The sequence below is a fragment of the Eleutherodactylus coqui genome, chromosome 6 (assembly GCF_035609145.1).
Source record: "Eleutherodactylus coqui strain aEleCoq1 chromosome 6, aEleCoq1.hap1, whole genome shotgun sequence".
Lineage (NCBI taxonomy): Eukaryota > Metazoa > Chordata > Amphibia > Anura > Eleutherodactylidae > Eleutherodactylus > Eleutherodactylus coqui.
In genome coordinates this window covers 148859512-148882282 of record NC_089842.1, presented here as the reverse complement: position 1 = coordinate 148882282, position 22771 = coordinate 148859512, and the positions used below count along the sequence as shown (strand labels likewise).

Below are 22771 nucleotides of genomic sequence, written 5' to 3'. Positions count from 1 at the left end.
CAATAAACTTGATGAGGCTTGTCAGTACAGATCATTTATAATCTGTTAACCTTGTGTGCACATACACATTGGAGCCTCTGTTGGAACCCTTTTGTCGCCTATACCCAAAAAAGCCAGGCAAAATTGTGCATCATCTTGTTTTTTAATGGGGGGAATCCCAGACACTGATGGAAACCTAACAGAGCTCATAGTAAGGGGGGTCTATTCGGCACTGCTGTCAGCCATTAGGCATGTCTGTTATCTTAGTTCTGCTCCTGTGTGCAGAATAATGAAAATGTGGATGTAACCAAAACTTAGCCAGCTTCTAAATATTGTTAGTGCCTGTTGTCACCACTAGGGGCAGACCTGTGTGCTGCTTATTCAAGTTAATAGGTGTATATACAGCTGTGTATAGTGCCTCTTCCCCTCCCTTTAAAGTGTGGTGTTTTTAAATGCTTTTTTTCTTCTTAGAATCTTCCGACAGCCACAGGGTCACTTGCTGCTTATTGGAGTGAGTGGAGCAGGGAAGACCACACTGTCCCGCTTTGTCGCCTGGATGAACGGTCTTAGCGTTTACCAGATTAAGGTATGTCGTGGTCTAAAACTTAGATCATTGTAGCTGACTCTACTTCCTTCCCATTAACTGTGTATTCTCCTATTGGTGTAGGTGCACAGAAAATATACAGGAGAAGACTTTGATGAAGATCTTAGGACTGTGCTGAGGCGCTCTGGCTGCAAAAATGAGAAGATTGCCTTTATAATGGACGAGTCCAATGTTTTGGATTCTGGATTCCTTGAGAGAATGAACACCTTGTTGGCCAACGGAGAGGTAAGGTTTATGTAAAATGATCCGGTTTGGCCATGAAACTGTGGCTGCATGTAATACCTTCCTGACCTGCAGGCTACTGCTATATTGTGGCAGCTAAGCCATTAATGGAAGCTGACATAATGGCTCATCGCAGTGATGGATGCAGGCATAACAGCTGTGCCCGTGATATGCCTTGCAGCCGCTGGTTTCATTGTATAGCTAGCACCCTGTTCTAGCAGTCATAATTGAAATTAATTCTGTTTCCGGCCATTTATCCTCTTTTTAAGCTGTGGTCAATGGCATTTAAGTGACTTTTCAGAGGTAAAGTGCTTCCAATCACCCCTCCTGCAAAGTGATTGCAGAAATCCAATGGGCTGCCATGTAACTAGGGGTTTAACAATATGGGAAAATAAAAGCGCTATATATGCAGTATCAACTTCATATTATAGAAAATGCAGCTGAGCTGCTCCTTTTTGTACACACATCAGCAAAACTCAAGGATAAGTCTGAGATGCAGCATTCCGTTGTCACTCAGCTCATGGATGTCCTGGACCAGGTCAGCAGTTGGCATGAATATGGAGGAGTGGGCTGGGCAGCGCAGATACAGCAGACCCAAAAAATTGGCAAGCCAGCATGACAATACTTTTTGCTCCCTCCTGTAAGCCCAACACCACACATGCAGAATGATTGCAAGATGCCAATGCATTGCCGTGCAATCGGGAACTTAATAGCGCCCATGTCTCCTATGTACATAAATTATAGTTTCTCAGCTCTGTCATTGGGGGATAAAGTGAAGACCTTCTACCATGGTCTCCACTGTGTTACCCAGTGAAAAGGATTTTACAGTAAAAAAAAAAATAGTTATTGCAGTGTATTAAAGAAGCAAATCTGGGATTGCATGTGCTCCAATAGGAAAGGAAAAAACATTCCATGCCAGCAGTGGAGGTGGTTTTTTTTTTTTTTTTTTATCTCTCATAACAAAAAATAGGCCATAGAGGTTTTACCTAACACAAAATAAAAACTATGGATTGTGGAATGTGTCGGCACAAAAATTAATTACTTTCTGTCACACAAGTAACAAATAAAAACTGTATAAATTTAGTATTTCAAGATCTATAGCTTTTTGTCTATGGCTAACCTTCAGGAGCCTTTTTTTTTTTTTTTTTTTAAATATGGGATGAATTGTAGACATTGGTAATTGACCTTTTTCAGGTACATAACTGTTTTCAACATACACTTTTTGGATAGGGGAGAAACTTCATTTCTGGCATGGATTTTTTTTATTTTCTGTGTCCTCCAATGAATAAGACAAGAAACTTTATGTTAAGTACAAAAACCTCATCCTGTAAAAAAATAAACCTCCATATGCCTACATACTGATAAAATAAACTGCATCCTTTAAGAATTTTATGCTCTTTTCTCGCTGTGACAATAGGTTCCTGGCTTGTTTGAGGGTGATGAGTATTCCACCCTGATGACACAGTGCAAGGAGGGAGCCCAGAAGGAAGGCCTCATGCTAGACTCCCATGAAGAGCTGTACAAATGGTTCACCAGCCAGGTCATACGCAATCTACATGTTGTCTTCACCATGAACCCATCTTCAGAAGGCCTGAAGGACCGAGCAGCAACCTCACCCGCTCTGTTCAACAGGTCTGTTGGCTGAAGATGATCCAAAACTCTGAGGTTACTGTTATTTCTTAGGCAAATGTTAACTCTCCTGTTCCCCCATCTCCTAGGTGTGTGCTTAACTGGTTTGGTGATTGGTCAACTGAGGCCCTCTACCAAGTTGGAAAGGAGTTCACAAGCAAAATGGATCTTGAGAAGCCAAACTACATTGTGCCTGACTATATGCCTATAGTGTACGACAAGCTGCCCCAGCCCCCATCTCACAGGGAAGCAATCGTCAATGGCTGTGTGTTTGTTCACCAAACTCTTCACCAGGTACTTTGAAATCTCCCCTGTGTGTATGTTGGCATAGAGAACTGCTGCATTGGCCATCTTAGTATAATATGTAAAGCATGCATTAAACGAAGTGCCTGGCTATTATCCAGCTGAATGTGGGAAAGTTCTGTTTTGACTAAGGTTGTACCTGCAGGCAAATGCTCGTCTAGCCAAGAGAGGAGGCAGAACCATGGCCATCACTCCACGTCATTATCTGGACTTCATCAACCACTATGCAGATCTGTTTAACGAGAAGCGTAGCGAGCTGGAGGAACAGCAGATGCACTTGAATGTGGGCCTGCGAAAGATCAAAGAAACTGTAGATCAGGTTGGTGAAAGAAACCCAAGACAATCCACCTACAAGGAAGTGGGGATGTGCCATGGAACCCAAATTTTTAACAAACTTGCATGATCATATAAAAGTAAAGGCAGCCACTGTCAGTAAGCTTATTTTCTTGGCCTCAGGTGGAAGAACTGCGTCGTGACTTGAGGATAAAAAGTCAGGAACTGGAAGTGAAGAATGCAGCTGCTAATGACAAGTTGAAGAAAATGGTTAAGGATCAACAAGAGGCTGAAAAGAAGAAGGTAAGGAGTTGATTGATTTCTGTAGGATTTATGCTCTTTTTAGTTTAGTAAATGCCTTAATGCGTATAGATTTGGAGGTCCCTTTGTGGGCCAGCATTATTGATTGTGTGTTAGTGACCCTCTGAGCCTGGACAAACAAAGATGTCTGGACTTCTTCCCTGACTACCTGATGCATGCTGTGCATTAGTATGCATTTGCAGTTTGACACTACATGCTACTCCTACTGGCCAGTGATGCCCACATGGACAGCACTGGTTAATCAAAACAGGCGCAGTGCCTTAAACTAATGAGTTGGTAGGGATATCATTTTCTCATTAAGGAGAGCACCTAGAAGGCGAGTTAAAAGACTTATAAGGCCATTCGTGCTCCTGAGAAATATGCTAATAAGGAGTGGAACAATACCTCTGCAGTGCCACCTATCGGAAGGCAGCCTTCCTGCAAGTCAATGTCCGACTCTTTATACAAAGCTTATAACAATTGGGAATTGAAAGCTAAAGTCCTTATACAGATGGCTGTTTCAGGGTTTTGCCCCTGCTTTTTAATTCCCAGTCATGGTTATGAGGATCGTATAAAGAGTCTAACATTGGCTTGCAGGAATGCTGCCTTCCAATAGGTGGTGCTGCAGAGGTATTGTTCCATCTTCCTTATTTTGACCAATGATGCATACTAATGCACAGTGTGCATCAGGTAGTCAGAAGCTGGTGTGGCCATCTTTGTCCAGGTCGGGAGGGTCACTTTAAGAGAATAAAATGATTGGTGCAGATTTACTACACTTTAGACACTTCTTTGTCTGAAAAAGGGGTGTGGCTTTGTGGGCTATAAGCTGTGGCCTACATGCGACTTTTCATAAAAGTTTTAATGCAACGTTAACTAAGTGCTATAAAGTTAGACTAGACGTTCTAAAGATGCACCAAATGCATCCTTCAGCAGTCACTGTGCTAAATCTGGTGTATATTAAGACTATATGTTTTCGTCTTTATTTTTGAAATCGGCATATTCTATTACATTAAACCTGAAATGTGCCTTCTATTCAGACAAAAAAGGTCTCTGACACTACAGGCTGTCTACTGTTTGCACTGTCTTTTAGACTGTATTAGTAAATTGGTCCCATTGTATCTCTTCAGGTCATGAGTCAGGAAATTCAGGAGCAGCTTCATAAACAACAAGCTGTTATTGCTGACAAGCAGATGAGCGTGAAGGAGGATCTGGATCAAGTAGAACCAGCAGTCATTGAGGCTCAGAATGGTACGTGTCATCAATGACTATACATCAGATCTATATAGAAGCACTCAGAGATCATGGTGATCATCTTTATACAAAATCTGTACTATACAAGCCTTGCAGTAACAGATCCAAGTACCTAGGCAATGCTTCTCTCTCCAGTCAGTGCAGATGACTGAAACATGTTGACGTTATCAATCGGAATATTTGAACATATTGGTTCCTGTGTTAGGTATTGGGTAAATATAATTTCTAACCTGGGACTTGCGTATTAGTAGTATTGTAGTCCAGTTTTAGCAATACCTTTTACACCTGTTGGGCAGTCATGACTGCAGTTTGGGAAACACTGGTGTAATACATTGCTGCACAGTTGACCAGCGTGCGCTCTAACTAATACTAGCTACACACTACCTGTGTTACACCTGAGATGCTTGGGCGGGACTCATCAGACAGCACGCAGACACCAGTCCCTCTGTCTTGATTTACGCTCATGCAGCACACTGACATGCACTGGACATAGCTTTACGGACGTGAAATAGGTTGAAAGAAATGGGACATGCTATGAGTTTTTACACGTGGACCATTGGTCCATAAGAGAACTTCAATGCAGGGGGACCTAATAGTGACTGGGGGGAAAATCTACCATTATACCTCACCAGATTGTTCAGCCACCAGTACCTATTAAACAAGTGCTCTTAATGGTACTGAAACCATAAGCATGTCCATTTCTCTAAGACCAGCTCCTTCTCACAGCCATTGAAGGGACTTCCTGACTCTATTAAGAATATTTTCCAATAGTGTTCACATAATACCTTGCCTTTTTATAAATCTGTGCTGTTTATTGGGATGCCCTGACACTTCTTACTGACATCCGTGTGACAACTTGTTGAGTATCGCTTCCTCACCAGTGGTTGGCTGCTGTGTTAACGATGCCTTCTGAGGCGACCAGCGACTTGGCTGAAGCTATGCTGGGAAGCGAGCTGCAAGTGACTTTACTCATGACTGGCAAGGGTTGTATGGAGGCATCTGGTCTCAGAAACCTTTTTATTACGTGTACTCTTGAACAGACCTATAGAGTCTAAAGAATGTTGGAAAAAACTGTCAAAATGATTGTTTTTATATTGTGACCAAAATGACTTTTTAATCATATTTCTTCACTTTGTTTCCTGTGTGTTATTGTTACAACTCTTCTTTTTTTTTTCCCCCCTTCTTTCTGTCAATTTGATCGTCCTTGATCCCGTCGGGTAGCTGTTAAATCTATAAAGAAGCAGCATCTGGTAGAAGTCCGTTCTATGGCTAATCCTCCAGCAGCAGTGAAGCTGGCTCTAGAGTCCATCTGTCTGCTGCTGGGCGAGAGTACAACGGACTGGAAGCAGATTCGTTCCATCATAATGAGGGAAAACTTCATTCCAACTATTGTAAACTTTTCTGCTGAAGAGATCAGGTGAATAGATATGTTTAGAACTGCTGCTCTCGGGAAGGGGAAAAGAAATTGTTCATAATGGCTCTATCAATGGGTAAAAAAAACTGCAAGGACAAGAATATGCTTCACCACTAGGTGGCAGTAAATATGGAATGAATTATTTTGCCAGTTATAAGGGGTTGGCTTGCAACTTGTGGTATTACTACAGCTCTTAGCGTGCCCACACAGCTGGACCACAGCTTGAAGATGAAAATCTTACGATTTATGACTCTACTGTGTTTAATCCCAGACAACCCTCAGCCTAAAAGCAATTCATTGGTCGTTGGGTCATACCACATACTCCATAGTAGTTGTAATCCCTTAGGTTTAGATCAGGCTATTGTATCCCAATCCAGTTATTTACTTCCTGGAACTTAAATTTCCTTCACCCTTCCTCAGCGGCAGTTCTCTGTACTAACCCTGCATGTGAGCTTTAATCCTGTTTTCACCATTCAATAGCGGTGAGCTCTATAAAGAGGCAGCACCTTGTTGAAGTAAAAGCAATGGGCAACCCTCCTGCCGCAGTAAAACTGGCCCTAGAGTCTATCTGTCTCCTTTTGGGAGAGGAGACGACTGACTGGAAAAAGATCAGAACAGTTGTACAAAGGGATAATTTCATCAGCAACATTCTCAACCTAAGCTCAGAAGATCTAAGGTATTTTCTCTTGCTGCTGGAGAGCATTAACACGCTTGCTCTTTATAGCTCCGGCTTGCCTGTTTCTACCTGTCATCTACCGTAAGAGCAGATGCCTCTATTCTCTATCCATTTTTGCACTGGCTTTCCAAATTGCATGTTTTTGCATTACTTGATTGTACTAAATAACTGACACCTTCAGTCATCCTTACCATGCAGGACAGACTAATCCGTCCTGCAGATGAGCCCGGCCATCCTGCAGACTCTCATAGGATTTAGATCCTGGTTACTCACGTTGGAGGGGAGTTCCCATCTGTAATGGTCTTGTTACATGGGATGGTTATCGTTCAAAATTTGTACGATAATCGTCCCGTGTGAATGTATGCACCGACTGAATGAGAATTGTTCAGTTATTCAGTTTCTGCATGCGTAAAACTGAATGATGTGCTGTTCAGTATAAGTAGCAGTCATTTACCTTTTGAACCACTGTCTGCTTACTGTGAATGGAGGCCTTTGGGGAGAGGACGCTCTCTGCCCCTCTGTCTCCATTCTAGCAGCGCTAGGAGCAATGTCAACAATACTCACTCCTGTTTAATAGCACAGGAGCGAGCATCACTGGGACGAGTGTCAGCATTTGCCCGACAGGTCGCCCTGTGTAAAAGGACCCTAAGGTGACAACGCCAGAATCGCACCAGCTGTTGCAGATTTCACCACCTTCAATAGAGGGGGCAAAGTCTGGTGGCGATTCATGACAAAGGGGGTTTATTTTTCTGCTGCAGAAAATCCACACTAAATTGTATGACCACTCCTTAATAGACAGTGCGATTTTATGCCCCATTTACATGGTACGAGTGTCGTGCACACTATGCCTACCAGATAATCCCAGTGATGCTCGCTCCTGAGCTGTTACACAGAAGCGAGTATCACTGGCATCACTCGCAGCACTGCCAGAATGGAGGCGGAGTGGGCTGAGGAGCTTTCTTTCCCCGACCGCCTCCATTCACAGTAAGCAGCCAGTCATTCAGAAGTGAATGACTGTTTACTCTGAACGGTGTGTCGTTCAGTTTTCTGTATGCAGAAACTAAACATTCTCGTACAGTCACTGCATGCATTTACAAGTTACGATATCGTTCAAATTCCCGCAGGAGCGCAGGAATTTGGACAATTCTGAACAATAATCATCCTGTCTAACTTTATGCCACCTATTCATTGCTTTAGTTTACACCAGTGCCAAAATTTCTTATTGTTAGTCTGAACTCCTTTCGTTAAGCAAAGCTCCTTCTTTTACCCTAAAGTGCATTCTAAATGTGGCACAAAACATTTAATTTGTGCCAGAACACTTGTGCATTTTCAAAAGTAAATTTGCCCCACAATATATAGTAGCCAAAGCCCCCCTCCTTAGTGGTGACTGCAGCCAGTCAGAATAACATAACTTCGCTCTGTCTATGCACATATTATGGAGCTCTGAGTTGACAAAATGAAATGAATGGGCACACCACTCTGGACCTAATCCAGATGTACGAAGTCCTATGTTAAGTTGGTTGTGCACCATTAATTGTGTCTGATCGATAATCTTCTGTTCCTCTAGTGATGCTATCCGTGAGAAAATGAAGAAGAATTATTTATCAAATCCAAGCTACAACTACGAGATTGTTAACAGAGCTTCCCTGGCATGCGGGCCTATGGTGAAATGGGCAATTGCTCAGGTAAAGTTCATGAACCTCTTCTTTTTTTTTTTTTTTTTGGCATTCTGAATGAGTCGGCTGTATAGGGACTGGGTTACTAGTGGCACCTCCGTCTTGCCCCACAGTCTGACTACTTTTCTACATCCCTAAACTTTCCACAACTTCTTACCTTTACCAGCTAAACTATGCTGATATGCTGAAACGTGTGGAGCCCCTGAGAAACGAGCTGCAGAAGCTGGAAGATGATGCTAAAGACAACCAGCAAAAAGCTAACGAAGTGGAGCAAATGATTCGAGATCTGGAGGCCAGCATCGCTCGCTACAAAGAAGAATATGCTGTGCTCATCTCAGAAGCACAGGCCATCAAGGCTGACCTGGCGGCAGTGGAGGCCAAGGTAAAATTCCTGGTAGCAGGTTATGCTGGGGGTTGTAGTCACTGGGGCAGGGTGATGCTCCTGACAGTTTTACAGCAACCCAGTATGGCCATTGCAGGTGAACCGAAGTACAGCTCTTCTGAAGAGTTTGTCAGCGGAGAGAGATCGGTGGGAGAAGACCAGCGAGACCTTCAAGAACCAGATGTCCACCATCGCTGGCGACTGCTTGTTATCAGCAGCCTTCATTGCCTATGCTGGATACTTTGATCAGCAGATGCGCCAGAACTTGTTCACCACATGGTCCCATCACTTACAGCAAGCCAATGTCCAGGTAGGCTTTGTTTTAACTTTTCTAATCCTATCTCCCCATTAACTACGTGGTGACCATTGTGTGTTGCTCCTAATTGCCCAGACAATTTTTAGCAATTTTGTGCACATGGTGGCTTAACGGCTCTAATTTCTGTTGTGCTACCAAAAGGTTTGCCACATATTATTATTTTTTTTTTTTGTACATGGCTGTTTTTACTAAGCTTTTGTTTACTTCCTTTTTAATTTTTATATTTGCAAACTGACACTATAAAGGTTCCTTTGGATTCCACCATCTTATTTTGACCATGTTGATGCATAAACCCCTAAACCTAGCAATTAAAGGGGTTGTCCCGAGGCAGCAAGTGGGTCTATACACTTCTGTATGGCCATAATAATGCACTTTGTAATATACATTGTGCATTAATTATGAGCCATACAGAAGTTATAAAAAGTTTTTTACTTACCTGCTCCGTTGCTAGCGTCCTCGTCTCCATGGTGCCGACTAATTTTTGGCCTCCGATGGCCAAATTAGCCGCGCTTGCGCAGTCCGGGTCTTCAGCAGTCTTCTATGGAGCCGCTCATGCCAGAGAGCGGCTCCGTGTAGCTCCGCCCCGTCACGTGCCGATTCCAGCCAATCAGGAGGCTGGAATCGGCAGTGGACCGCACAGAAGAGCTGCGGTCCACGAAGACAGAGGATCCCGGCGGCCATCTTCAGCAGGTGAGTATGCAGACGCCGGACCGCCGGGATTCAGGTAAGCGCTGTGCGGGTGGTTTTTTTAACCCCTGCATCGGGGTTGTCTCGCGCCGAACGGGGGGGGGGGGGTTTAAAAAAAAAAAAAACCCGTTTCGGCGCGGGACATCTCCTTTAAGAATTTTATCTCTCCATCCTTTTACCCGCTCGTCTGACTTCCTCTGCAGACCTCTTTCTAAACATTTAAATTCTTTTCGCTCTAAAACGCACATGACCACCTCGAGCTCAGACAGCCCACCTACCATCGCTTCCTCCTTACCACTATTGAATTTTTATTTTTTTAAATCCTGAACCCCTCCACAAATTTCCACGATCACATCTTGCACTGAATATCATTCAGCTTACACATTTCTGTAACCATTTGCTTGACCACTGCTTACACAGTCCTCTGGTGCATTTTTAGAATGCATTTTCTGTCTGCAACAAACTTTACCACATTCACAGCGTCTTCATTCTTCCACATTCCATCCAGCGGCCTGCAGACTATCACTTCCTCCCTTGGCCTCCTAGTCGTCCTCCACAACCACTTACCCTGGACCTTATTGTCACCTGCCTCTGTTCTCTATCCAGCACCTCCAACTCTTCTCTTCCCACATCTGGCTACAGTTCACTTCTCTATTCTCTTTAGCTGTCCCTCCACCCCTCAGTCCAGAAACTAGCACACCCTTGTAGAAACCATCCACATCTTGACTTTGACACTTTTGTTCTGTTCCACCACTGTCCACAACTTTTCCCCCTCAAGACAGTTTTCTCTCCTTGTTTTGCTTCTCACAGTCACCTCCAAGATTTCTCCTGTGCTTCCCTCATACTCTGGACTCATTACTCCAATCTTTTTCTCTCCTCCACCTTTTAGGTTTCTTTTCAAGACTTTAAAAACACGCCTCTTCAGAAAAGTCTACAATAAAATGTGCTGCCACTACCCTATAATATGAAAAGCAACTGCCTCATTTGTCTCCTTACCCCCTTCCGCGAAAGGCCAATAGCGTCAGAGGGAGCGCGCTCCCACTCTGAGCCCTCTACATGCCACAAAGTACATTGATCACGGCATATAGGGGGTTAACAGCAGGGATCGCTGTTGCAGTGGGAAGCCAAATGTAAGTCACAGCCGGCTGCCGTGGACTCCCTTCTGAGCCTGCACAATCTATAGGACATAAAACAACAAGACCTAAAAACTTAAGTACTATGCGCTTAGGATGTAAACTTGCATCCTGTGGCATTAGGGGTTAACAATGGTCTATTATGCTTTGCCTGTCGCAGAGTTTAATAGACAATACATGGCAGCCGTGGGAGTCTTCACTTAGGCACTTGGTAGCCATGTAAACTCATCGGTACCACACAATTGTGCTATGGAAGAAGGGGGGGGACTCAATGGAGCACTGGAGGGTTGCTTAAATGTGCTGTCAATTTTGATAGCCCCATCTAAAAAGTTACTTGCAGTGACCCTTTCCTGCTTATTTGATAACAATTGAAAATTGCACTTTTTTACTTTTCCTCCTGTGATCTATATAGTTCCGCACAGATATTGCAAGAACTGAATACCTCTCTAATGCTGATGAGAGACTTCGTTGGCAAGCCAGCTCATTGCCTGCAGATGACTTGTGTACAGAAAATGCCATAATGCTCAAACGGTTCAATAGGTAAGCACATGTGTATAACGCACTTGAGACGAGCTAATATAGATTAGGGGATTGAGTGTCCTTTACAAGGGATGTAGACATAACTTCTGGTTGTGTCTGTAGGTATCCCTTGATCATTGATCCATCAGGCCAAGCCACAGAGTTCATCATGAATGAGTACAAGGATCGGAAGATAACTCGCACAAGCTTCTTGGATGATGCCTTCAGGAAAAACTTGGAAAGTGCTCTCCGGTTTGGTAATCCGCTCCTTGTCCAGGTGAGTGTCTCACACAAATGCAACCACAGATTGTGGAATACATGATGTCCAGTCGCTCTTGAGTCCAGGAGAGTGTAGTTAGTCTTGTGGTCTCTTCGCAGGATGTGGAAAGCTACGATCCCATCCTAAACCCTGTACTGAATCGTGAGGTTCGTAGGACTGGAGGAAGAGTGCTCATTACACTTGGGGATCAAGACATCGATTTGTCTCCATCTTTTGTCATCTTCCTTTCCACCAGGGACCCCACAGTATGTAACATTCTGCTCACTCGTATATTCTGTTTTTTGCCTGCACAATAGTGACATTTTATACTGCTTTTAGGTTGAATTCCCACCAGATCTGTGCTCACGAGTGACATTCGTCAATTTCACTGTGACTCGCAGCAGCCTCCAGAGCCAATGTCTGAATGAAGTCTTGAAGGCGGAAAGACCTGATGTTGATGAGAAACGATCTGACCTCCTCAAACTGCAGGGTATATATCCATAGAGCTCATGTATCACACTACTGCCTGTGCCAGAACTATTCTGCACACGTTCCACCAAGGCAGAATGGCATGGGGCGGTTGCTGTCAATTCCATATCAACCTAATTGGGTATATGAGGTTTCATGATTGTTATCAATCTTCTCTGTTCATCTACAGGTGAATTCCAGCTCCGCTTGCGACAGCTGGAGAAGTCTCTGCTTCAGGCACTCAATGAGGTCAAAGGTCGTATTCTAGACGATGACACAATTATTACAACATTGGAGAACCTGAAAAAAGAAGCGGCGGAGGTCACCCGTAAAGTGGAGGAGACTGATATTGTCATGCAGGAAGTGGAAAATGTGTCTCAACAATACCTGCCCCTCTCCACTGCTTGCAGTAGCATCTACTTCACAATGGAGTCCCTGAAACAAGTAATATCATAACTAGAGTTGGGGGGTTTGGGAGTGGGCCATTCATATAACTGTCGGCTGCATTCTCATGAATTGTGTATTTGATCTTGTTCAGATTCACTTCCTGTACCAGTACTCCCTGCAGTTCTTTCTTGATATCTACCATACTGTGCTGTATGAGAATGCCAACCTCAAAAACACCACGGACCACACTCAGCGTCTCTCGGTTATTACCAAGGACCTATTCCAGGTACAGTTCCTCAAGCATTCTCTTTATGACTATTCTAGCTCAAGTGGGTTGTACCAATTGGGAAATCATTGCTCCCTGCAATTTCCTAGCTTTTTTTTTTTTTTGCTGAGAATTGTGTGTTTTGCAACACTAAATTTTTTTCTGATCGCATATCTTTACCTTCATCTTTATGCAATGGATTAAGACCTTAAAATGCTTTTTGTTTTCAGGTGGCTTTCAACAGGGTGGCTCGTGGAATGTTGCACCAAGACCACATAACCTTTGCAATGCTGCTGGCTAGGATTAAACTGAAGGGAACTATTGGGTAACTTTTTTTATTTATTTTTGGGTCACCTGTCACTACATTTACATAATTAGTAGATTAAGACACCTGTGAAAGATGATGCAAGACGGATACTGAGACATGGGGCATATTGCGTCCCGCGCGCCAGTTTTTTTGGCTTATGAAAGCTGCAGTTTTTGTAGCTAGATTGGTCTCCACAATGCCATTACACTGGTTCATTGATTTCTCTCCTTCTTTGTATGCAGAGAGCCGACTTATGATCACGAGTTCCAGCACTTCCTTAGAGGAAAGGAGATTGTACTTGGTTCTTCTTCAGTGTCAAAGATGAACGGTCTATCAGAAGAACAGGTGGAGGCCATGATAAGACTTTCTAACCTGCCTGCCTTCAGAGATGTCATGTCCAAGGTCGCTGCTGATGATGTAAGTGTCTTGTGTATTATTGATTAGGAAAGGTCTAATGTAGTAGATGCACTTCTCAATGAACCTTGTGTCTCTGCAGCAATTCTGCATTTGGCTGGAGAGCAGTTCTCCTGAACAGACTGCCCCTTACTTATGGACTGAAGAGAAACCTGCAAGTACGTAGAGCTGGAAGAGTGTTCACTGCTAAGTATCTAACATTAAATGGTGTTCCATCTATTGTAACTAATGCTTAATGTAAAATTAAGGGGAACTTTTTTTTTAATCTATCTAAGGGATTGGAAAAATTTGAGCTTGCGTCGTAAGGGCTCATTCACATGAGCGTATGAGTACAACACTGCAAGTCTCAAAGCATTGTACTCATCGCAGCCCCTATGTTTTGCTGGCAGAGATTGCGTAGGGTTGTGTGACACCCCCCCCCCCCCCCCTTTTTTTTTTTTCCCAAAATCCCTCACTCTGTGCTGAGTGGGACTCCGTATTAAATGCTGTCCAGGCATTGCGAAGGGGCAGCGTTTTTAATACACAGCCCTTCAAGGGCTCAGTATGAAACGCAGAGAAATAGAGCAAGTTAAATTATCAATACCTTCGATGTACACCTAAATAGGCTTGATTGGCTTTAGGCCCTTTTACACAGGCCAGCAGTCTTCTGGATGATTGTACGAGCGCTGACGTCATGGGTAAGATCGTCTGTGCTCGTGCAGAGCATTCAAACAGACTTACCGCTAGCTTCTCGGTCAGCGCTTCACCTCCTATGGGAAGCGCTGAACTGTGAGCTTTTACACAGGATGAAGAGCCAGTGAGCCAACATGGTTTTTTGTTTTTTTTAAGCTGACTGAAAATGTTTTCACACTTTAAGACATGCCACCTTGTCTAGTGAGGGGCAATAGTATAAATGATTTGATTGAATGTAGTTTCTTGTAACGATCTTCCTGTGGTTTCTCTGTAGCACCAATTGGTCAATCTGTCCATCGCCTACTCCTGATCCAAGCGTTCCGTCCTGACCGTTTGTTGGCCATGGCACACATTTTTGTCTCCAACATCCTTGGGGATACCTTCATGTCTGTCATTGATCAACCTTTGGACCTGGCACACATTGTAGACACAGAGGTAATGCTGTGTTCTTTAGTTGCTGATATGCTCAACATGTATAGCACTACAGTTACATAGAATATCTGGCATTGTTGTGTTTGCTGCATTGTTCATCCATAATGGGTTTTCCATTCACTACAGGTTAAACCAAGCACTCCAGTCCTGATGTGCTCCGTCCCTGGGTATGATGCTAGCGGCCGCGTGGAGGATCTTGCAGCTGAACAGAACACTCAGATCACATCTATTGCTATTGGTTTGTTCTGATTCTAGCTTACTCTTCTGGTGGATTTCTGGCTAATCTTGAATATTTTGATTTTCATGAGCTTAATGCATGAATATTTAAAATTTCCAGGTTCTGCTGAAGGCTTTAATCAAGCTGAAAAGGCTATTAATACTGCGGTGAAGTCTGGAAGGTGAGAACATTCTAGGATTATCAAACTTCCTGATTTTAAAACACTAGTCCCATTTTATAAAGTGGTGGCATATTGCCAGATTATAATTTCCAAAGGTCAGACCCAAATGATCCTGGGAATAAAGGAGGTGCAGTGTGGATGTTAAACTGCATCCCCTGCTAAGTGTCTTTCTCCCCTACATCAGTGTTGCCCTGGCCCCACCTGGTTCTGCAGGAAACTGTTGACCTTCATAATAGGCTGACACTTCTCAAAAAAAAAAAAAAGATCACATTTCAGTACTAATGTCATTACAGGCAGGATTACAGTGAAAGGTAACAGTCAGGGTGCATATGGAGTGCACCACAGTCTCTCTATAGGTCACAGAGAATGCCCAATGATTATCGCTCTAGTGTATCCACAAAGGAGTGATAATTGCTCACTGGAGGCGGAGCACACCAGACATCTCTTCTGGCCATCTGCCTCTATCCAGAGCAAACAGGTGGTTGTTCATAGATGAATGACTGCATGTTTACATAGGCCAATAGTTGCTTGGCTTTAGGTGAGCTAAAAGCCAAGAGACTGACAAGTGAGCAATTTTCACTCACTTGTCCTGTTGGGTCCCTTGCGCACATTGGACAATAATTGCTCTTCTGAGCAATTAATTGGGAGGCTATTGACCTTTGTAAAAGTATCCTAAGCAATCAATGACTTATCCCTAATACAGGGCATCTGCCAGTCAGTGGTAAATGGGGTTGAGCTGCAGTACCAGGCATAACCAAACACCATTGTATTGGACTATGAAAAAGTTGAAGGGAATGTGCTGATCACTAGAAAGCTGTACCCTTTTTTTGCTGATCACTGGTAGTCCTCAGGTCACACCCTCGCTAGTCAATTTATGACCTAGGCTGCTAATCTGCAAAATTCAGGGAAAGCTAAAAAGCACACAAAATATGAACATGATCTACAGTCCTGTGACCTCCTTCCTGCAGGTGGGTGATGCTGAAGAACGTGCACTTGGCTCCTGGCTGGCTTATGCAGTTGGAGAAGAAACTTCATTCCATGCAGCCACATTCTTCTTTCCGACTCTTCTTAACCATGGAAATTAATCCAAAGGTGATGTAGATTAACTGGCTTCCTGCATTACATTGGTTTACAGGTTGTCTCTTCCTGGATCCTGTTAAGTAACGATCCTTTTTTTTTTTTTCCCCCTAATCCAGGTACCAGTGAATCTGCTGCGAGCCGGACGTATTTTTGTGTTTGAACCACCTCCTGGTGTGAAGGCCAACATGTTGCGAACATTCAGTAGCATCCCTGTGTCCAGGATCTGTAAGGTATGTGGAGACGGTGGTATTGGTAGACAATTGTACTGTATGAACCCTAATCCTATGTTCTCTTGCATTTAGTCACCGAATGAGCGTGCTCGCCTTTATTTCCTGCTGGCCTGGTTCCATGCAATCATCCAGGAACGTCTGCGTTATGCTCCACTGGGTTGGTCTAAGAAATATGAATTTGGGGAATCTGATCTGAGGTCAGCATGTGACACTGTGGACACCTGGCTGGATGACACTGCAAAGGTAAGTGACAGTCTTGTCATCAAAGATCTTAAGACTCTTTGGTTGGTACAATCCTTTTACCCTCTTGGGTATCGTGGACACACAGGGTCCATTTCTGACCGTGGATGGAGAAGGCCTAATCAGTGCTTTTCAAAAGAAAGGTGGATTTACTAGTGGCTGAAAAACTATGCAATTTACTTTCCCCGGCCATTGTTAGTGAATGGAAGCATATATTTACATTCAGACTGGTGCTAAACTTATGACTTGGTCACCAAGGCTTGTTCCAGCTGACAGCCCTTACCTATAGGGTGCATGCACACGGATGGATTTGAATTGTGGAAACTGGAGCAGGCCGCCTCCAGATTCCGCAGCAAATCCCGCCCATACCATGCAAAAGTGATTCTTCACGCACAGGAGCGGAAACCAAATTGCAGGTTTCTGCTTGCGAGTGAAAATCACAGCATGCTCCATTTTTGCACGGATTCTACACAAACTGCTTCTATTGAAGTGAATGGAAGCCATCCGATCCGCGGCCCTTTTGCAAATGGCATTGAGGAAAGGTCGCGTTTTCTGCATCATCGTTAAGCGATGACGTGGGAAAAGCATGAGTTGAAAAAAATTAATAAATCTGTACTGTCCATGTCCAGCGAGCCGTGCAGACCATCCGGAGTACAGATGAAGAAAAATAAAGCAGGCCCACACGGATGATGCTGCTGCCAGGGCCCGATTCTGTATGCGGAATCCAGCTCTGCCGTGTGCATGGGGCGTTACACTGTTGGATTTTTGTACAGCTGTGTTTAGATCACAGACCTTTTACTGATCTAGTCTTTCTTTCATATATCAGCAGTCTTCTATTTGCTTACAGCAAGCTGAGATATTGAAATTGGAAGGGAACTAAAATCCAAAGAATATTGGAGAGCTGCAGAGCTTTTTATTTTGCAACCACTAAGCTTTGTATGAACCTGTATTTCATGATTGCATTGGGGTCTCGTTACAGGGTCGTCAGAACATTTCTCCAGATAAGATCCCATGGTCCGCCTTGAAGACTCTTATGGCACAATCTATTTATGGAGGCCGAATTGATAATGAGTTTGATCAACGTCTGCTCAACACCTTCCTGGAGAGACTCTTCACTACGTCTAGTTTTGATGGGGACTTTAAGCTAGCCTGTAAGGTGGATGGACACAAGGATATCCAAATGCCAGATGGCATCAGGTATTGAAGCATGGTGCTGGTGGCGGCACATCCTCGTGGTGTTATGGGGTTGTACATTATTTTCTAAAGGTATTTTCTAGGACTTAAACTTCTATTCATGACTGAGAACCTGCGGCTTGGATGCCCGCTGATCAGCTGATTCCTAGTGCCACTATTGCCATGGTCAGCGGAGGAAAGGGAAAGCGCTGACCATAGCGCAGCAGCTCAGGTTGGTATTGCAGCACAGCTTTCGTTGAATTACATGGGAGTTGCAACTGCAATACCAACCCAGGACACTCTGCTATGGACAGCACTTTCTGCTTCCTCCGCTGACCATGGGTGACAGCGGCACTGGGAATCAGCTGATTAGTTGCGATCTGTGCAACAGGCAACCGCCGATCATCAATAGAAGAAAAAGTCCTGAAGTACCCCTTTAAAAACAAAAGTTCTTTCAAACAGTAGCACCTCTCCTCAGTTTCTCTGGTACTGCACCTCTGCTCCATTAAAGAGAATGGTGCTGAGCTGCAATACCACAACCCTTGGAGAGTTATGGAGCTGCTTTTAGATGAAACAATGTTTTTGTTATCCTGTACAGCCTGTTTAATCATATGGTCACTTATTTTTTAGGCGTGATGAGTTTGTGCAATGGGTGGAGCTGCTCCCGGACTCTCAGACACCATCTTGGCTGGGGTTGCCGAACAATGCTGAGCGTGTTCTGCTCACTACACAGGGTAACATGTGCCATATTCTGTTCTTTCATTTCTTTCCAGCAAATATCATACTGTTTCTTGTGGACTAAATTTCTGTCATCTTCAGCATTAACCTTTTTGTCACATTCTCCACTCTCCTCATGTGTCCTAACTGGGGATGTGCGATTGAGGTGGAGATTCCTTCCTCTCAACCGCATATTCCTGGCTGGATATCCTGCAGTCCGTTCTCATCCTTCAACAGTCTTGTATTTTCCTTGTGTTTCTGTGAGCCATCAGCCTGCCATGTCTTAACATTGCCTCATTGCTTTGTTTTACGTTACTTTTCTTTTCCTTGTTCTTCATCTGTCTGCATAGAAAACAAAGTGACTGACTACCAATCACAAGTTCTCTAGTCTCATGTTTGTACACTAATGTTTTAACCAAAGTCACATTGATAATACCAGTGTGGTTTTATTGGACCACCTTCTGTAGTGGAAATATCCCTCTAAGCTAGAGCATCAATGTGTCTAAATTGTTGTTTTTGGGGGGGAGAAGTTGGGGAAAGAATTATCAAGTTTTTATCAGTGTATAACGAAAAGTTATGAAACTTGATAAGTGATGGATAAAACTCAAAACTATTTTACAAGATCTCTTGTAATCAGTGAATGGAAACCAGACTGAAACATCCTTAACGTCATATTTAATACAGGTGCACAACTTGTTTGTTCAGGACAGGTCTTCAACCACTAATCTTAGAGTAGTAAATGGCATCTATAGGAAAGTCGTACAATCCATCCTCTTCATTATAAAACATAGAATAGTTATGACGATGCCATTTTTTAAATTCTAAATTACATTATACTGCAATCTGACAGGCAACCAGCCATGGCAGTGCTGGGGGCCTTCAGAAAGCCCAAGGCTGCCATGACAACCTTGCCAAAACAGTCATGGGATTTAAATGCCACTGTCAGGAAAAAAAACAGCATTTACAGGGTTAATGGCCGCAGTCAGTGTTCATGCTGATCACAACTGTTGCCGCGGGTATCAGATGATAAGAAACAGCCGGCGCTTGCATTGTATGGATCGGCATCAGACTCTGATTCCCCTCCGTACAAACTCAGGATGCACAGGACATAATTGTATGTCTTGTGTCGGTAAGGGCTTAAAGGGATTTTCCAGTGCAGCACAGCAGGTTTATTCATTGTATAACGAAAGCTCTGCAATTTCCTAATAAGCTTTGGTATTATCAATTCCTCCAACTTTATATACATATAACTAGAATATATTAATATGTAAGAATGAAATCTTCTTACTTAACACCAATAGAACATCCTGAAGCTGTACTTCGGCAGCTTTATTTTCTTTGCACCAAAAGTGAAACGGGAAACCCTTATTACCACGAGTTGGCCCTCCTGACAGCCACGGTTCAGTGTCCATAATACCACCACGCACCTCCCTCAGTTTTGCTAGAACCATAGGGTTAATATCGTGCAGACATCTGAACAAGGTCTTAGTCTGGGGGTTATTGTTCCACCTTTTCTACTTATTTTTTGTTGCGTTTTCCCCCCTTCTCTTTGAGTTTGCTTTACGTTGCCCTGCATTGTTTTGTTCTTCCCTGTGGTTCAGGCATTGACATGATCAGTAAACTGCTGAAAATGCAAATGCTGGAGGATGAGGATGACTTAGCTTACGCAGAAACTGAGAAGAAGCAGAGGACAGATTCCACATCTGATGGCCGCCCGGCTTGGATGAGGACGCTGCACACTACTGCCTCCAACTGGCTCAGTGTCATTCCCCAAGCCCTCAACCACCTGAAACGTACAGTGGATAACATAAAGGTGAGTGCAGCTAGAGCTGCCACTATAGGAACTGCACCTTGTGCCTTTGACTATAAACTTCTAACGCTGACCTTCATTCCAGGATCCTTTGTTCCGATTCTTTGAACGGGAGGTGAAAATGGGCGCCAAGTTACTGCAGGACGTGCGCCAGGATCTTACAGATGTCGTCCAAGTATGTGAAGGAAAGAAGAAGCAGACAAACTATCTGCGCACCCTGATCAATGAGCTTGTGAAAGGTAAGGCTGAGTAGAGTATTGTGGTCTGCGCTGTAGTTAAAAATTGGTCTAGTGATCCAATATGCAGTAGGGGGAGTTTTGAGGACAGGAAACTGACATTATTCATTGTTTTACCTGCCCTGTTAGTGGAGAGCTGCTTCCAGGACTAGCTCTGTCCGTGGAGAACACAACATGGCCATGTTCACCCATTCATTAATTACCACATAGTCTCTTTGCTATGCATATACCCCATTTGATAATCTGTAAGATTTTTCAGAATTCCTGTTCTGGCATAACCAACACGACGTCCTCTTTCTTCTCCTTAGGGATCCTGCCAAGGAGTTGGTCTCGATTCACGGTCCCTGCGGGCTTGACCGTCATCCAGTGGGTTGCAGATTTCAGTGACCGCATCAAACAGCTTCAGAACATCTCTCAAGCAGCTGCAGCCAGTGGAGCCAAGGAACTAAAGGTCTGACTGATGAAGGTTTTATATAGAGGAGGTGCCATATCTTGTAGTAGATGCTGATTTAGTTAATACTGCACTTTCTGATGCATTATTCTCTTCCTCAGAACATCCATGTATGGCTGGGCGGCTTGTTTGTTCCTGAAGCATACATTACCGCCACCAGACAGTACGTGGCGCAAGCGAACAGTTGGTCTCTGGAGGAGCTGTGTCTTGAAGTGAACGTAACCACAATACAGAATGCAGTGCTGGATGCGTATAGCTTTGGAATAACAGGTACTAACTGGAGACTGATGACCTGAATGATCCACTGCAAATTTACAACCGTTCACCAATTGTCTGCAGCAGCATCCATGTCAGCGAAGGAGTAATGGAGGCCTGCTGTTATTATCTGCAGTATGATAACATAAGGCTTGTAGCTATTGGGTGAAGTACAGCTCTCAGCCTGCAGATGGAGGGTTAAACTGCAAGTAATTAGAAAATTAGTGTAGTGCTGATAGTGACAGGGTTCTGGTCCTTACACTATACCAGTGGTCTCTGAATTGCAATCCTCCATTTACAACATTACAACTCCCAACATGTTCTGGCTGCTGCAAAAGCTATAGAATCCCATATTCTAACAGTTCATATATAATTGATTTTAGGTCTGAAGCTTCAAGGAGCAATCTGTACAAATAACAAGCTATCTCTGTCTAATTCCATCTCTACTGTACTGGCCCTGACACATCTGCGCTGGACCAAGCAGACCTATGCTGAAAAGAAAGCCAATGTGGTGAGTGGTCTTTAAAAGGGTGTTTAAGAGTCCAGCTCAATGTAAAACCACCGTGGGGGGTGAATAAATCGGAGAGATGCCCATGTGTGCTTGAACCTTGTCCACTGCAGATGAGACTTCATGGGTGCATGGGCTGTGATTGTATACAGAAATTCTTTCGGTCACATGGAGTTTTTGTTTTTCCTCAGGTGACTCTGCCAGTCTACCTAAACTTCACAAGGGCCGACTTGATCTTCACAGTCGACTTTGAAATTGCCACCAAAGAAGATCCTCACAGCTTCTATGAACGAGGGGTGGCAATCCTGAGCACCGAGTAATGGGGAGTTGATCATCAGCACATTAGTCTCTACTGTTTTGTGCTTAGTGTTGTGTTTTTTCTTTTTGTTCTGTGGCTACTGGAAGGATGTGAAGGATCTGGGTCATGTGAAACAAGAAAGGCAGCTGAATAGTTTGGAGGGGATTGTGAGTTGTTAAAAATGGAAAAGTTGGTCAGAAGAACAGATGTTAGAGGGAAGAGAAAGTGATTTATGACAAGTCTTTGTTAGGTGTACAGTCAGGAGGAGATTTGCACGTGGAACTAAAATGTGTCTGTGTAACCTGCTTTTTAATCTAATAATAAATATGAATTGCATTTAGCAGCCGAACCCATCAGTGTCTGTGTTTCTTGGATGAATTCTGGTCATGTTTTAGAACTAGCAACACAGCCAGATGATATGGGGGGTTGTATCCTTTTTATTCTTGAACAATTCACTGGGACAGAGGGGGCTCGGTATTCAATTATAAGCCCTTCACAGAAAAGAACCCTTTAAAACCTAACCTTTATTAATGATCCAAAAGCTGAGGGCTACAGACAACCAGTGTCCAGGATAAGATACACTAAAAATAAAGGTGTTCTCCCTCCCCCCGGGGTATCGCAAATTAAAAAAAATAGGATCAGGGCTTGGAAGCGACAGTCTGACTCCTGGTCTACTAAATAACCAATAGCCCAGAATGCCCCATTGTGGATTTCTAGGACATCTGATGTGAGTTAATGGGACTCAGATATCCATTAATCATGTATCCTATTTCTGCCTGTTCAATACATGGCCCAGTTGAGTCACAG

The 22771-nt window shown here is 43.7% G+C and overlaps 1 protein-coding gene across 2 annotated transcripts in view; it reads left to right on the top strand.

Annotated features, from left to right (window-relative positions):
- The window catches only part of LOC136632782 (cytoplasmic dynein 1 heavy chain 1), a 51764-nt gene extending 29451 nt beyond the window's left edge, over positions 1 to 22313 (top strand). Inside the window, exons 44-77 of one of the 2 annotated variants that reach the window (XM_066607948.1) lie at positions 451 to 565; positions 647 to 808; positions 2223 to 2437; positions 2524 to 2728; positions 2883 to 3056; positions 3194 to 3313; positions 4438 to 4558; positions 6456 to 6651; positions 8219 to 8336; positions 8494 to 8709; positions 8807 to 9019; positions 11258 to 11385; positions 11488 to 11641; positions 11743 to 11889; positions 11963 to 12113; positions 12282 to 12535; positions 12630 to 12764; positions 12974 to 13068; positions 13293 to 13467; positions 13547 to 13622; positions 14411 to 14571; positions 14695 to 14806; positions 14906 to 14966; positions 15935 to 16058; positions 16163 to 16276; positions 16349 to 16519; positions 17496 to 17713; positions 18320 to 18423; positions 20008 to 20219; positions 20302 to 20455; positions 20761 to 20903; positions 21005 to 21173; positions 21542 to 21669; positions 21858 to 22313. In XM_066607948.1, coding sequence (XP_066464045.1) covers positions 451 to 565; positions 647 to 808; positions 2223 to 2437; positions 2524 to 2728; positions 2883 to 3056; positions 3194 to 3313; positions 4438 to 4558; positions 6456 to 6651; positions 8219 to 8336; positions 8494 to 8709; positions 8807 to 9019; positions 11258 to 11385; positions 11488 to 11641; positions 11743 to 11889; positions 11963 to 12113; positions 12282 to 12535; positions 12630 to 12764; positions 12974 to 13068; positions 13293 to 13467; positions 13547 to 13622; positions 14411 to 14571; positions 14695 to 14806; positions 14906 to 14966; positions 15935 to 16058; positions 16163 to 16276; positions 16349 to 16519; positions 17496 to 17713; positions 18320 to 18423; positions 20008 to 20219; positions 20302 to 20455; positions 20761 to 20903; positions 21005 to 21173; positions 21542 to 21669; positions 21858 to 21986 — 5170 coding nt within the window. In that variant the 3' untranslated portion in view covers positions 21987 to 22313. Of the gene's footprint in view, positions 1 to 450; positions 566 to 646; positions 809 to 2222; positions 2438 to 2523; positions 2729 to 2882; positions 3057 to 3193; positions 3314 to 4437; positions 4559 to 5782; positions 5979 to 6455; positions 6652 to 8218; positions 8337 to 8493; positions 8710 to 8806; positions 9020 to 11257; positions 11386 to 11487; positions 11642 to 11742; positions 11890 to 11962; positions 12114 to 12281; positions 12536 to 12629; positions 12765 to 12973; positions 13069 to 13292; positions 13468 to 13546; positions 13623 to 14410; positions 14572 to 14694; positions 14807 to 14905; positions 14967 to 15934; positions 16059 to 16162; positions 16277 to 16348; positions 16520 to 17495; positions 17714 to 18319; positions 18424 to 20007; positions 20220 to 20301; positions 20456 to 20760; positions 20904 to 21004; positions 21174 to 21541; positions 21670 to 21857 lie in introns of both variants that reach the window. The other variant, XM_066607947.1, reaches the window with a different exon arrangement.
- Positions 22314 to 22771: the final 458 nt, after the last annotated feature.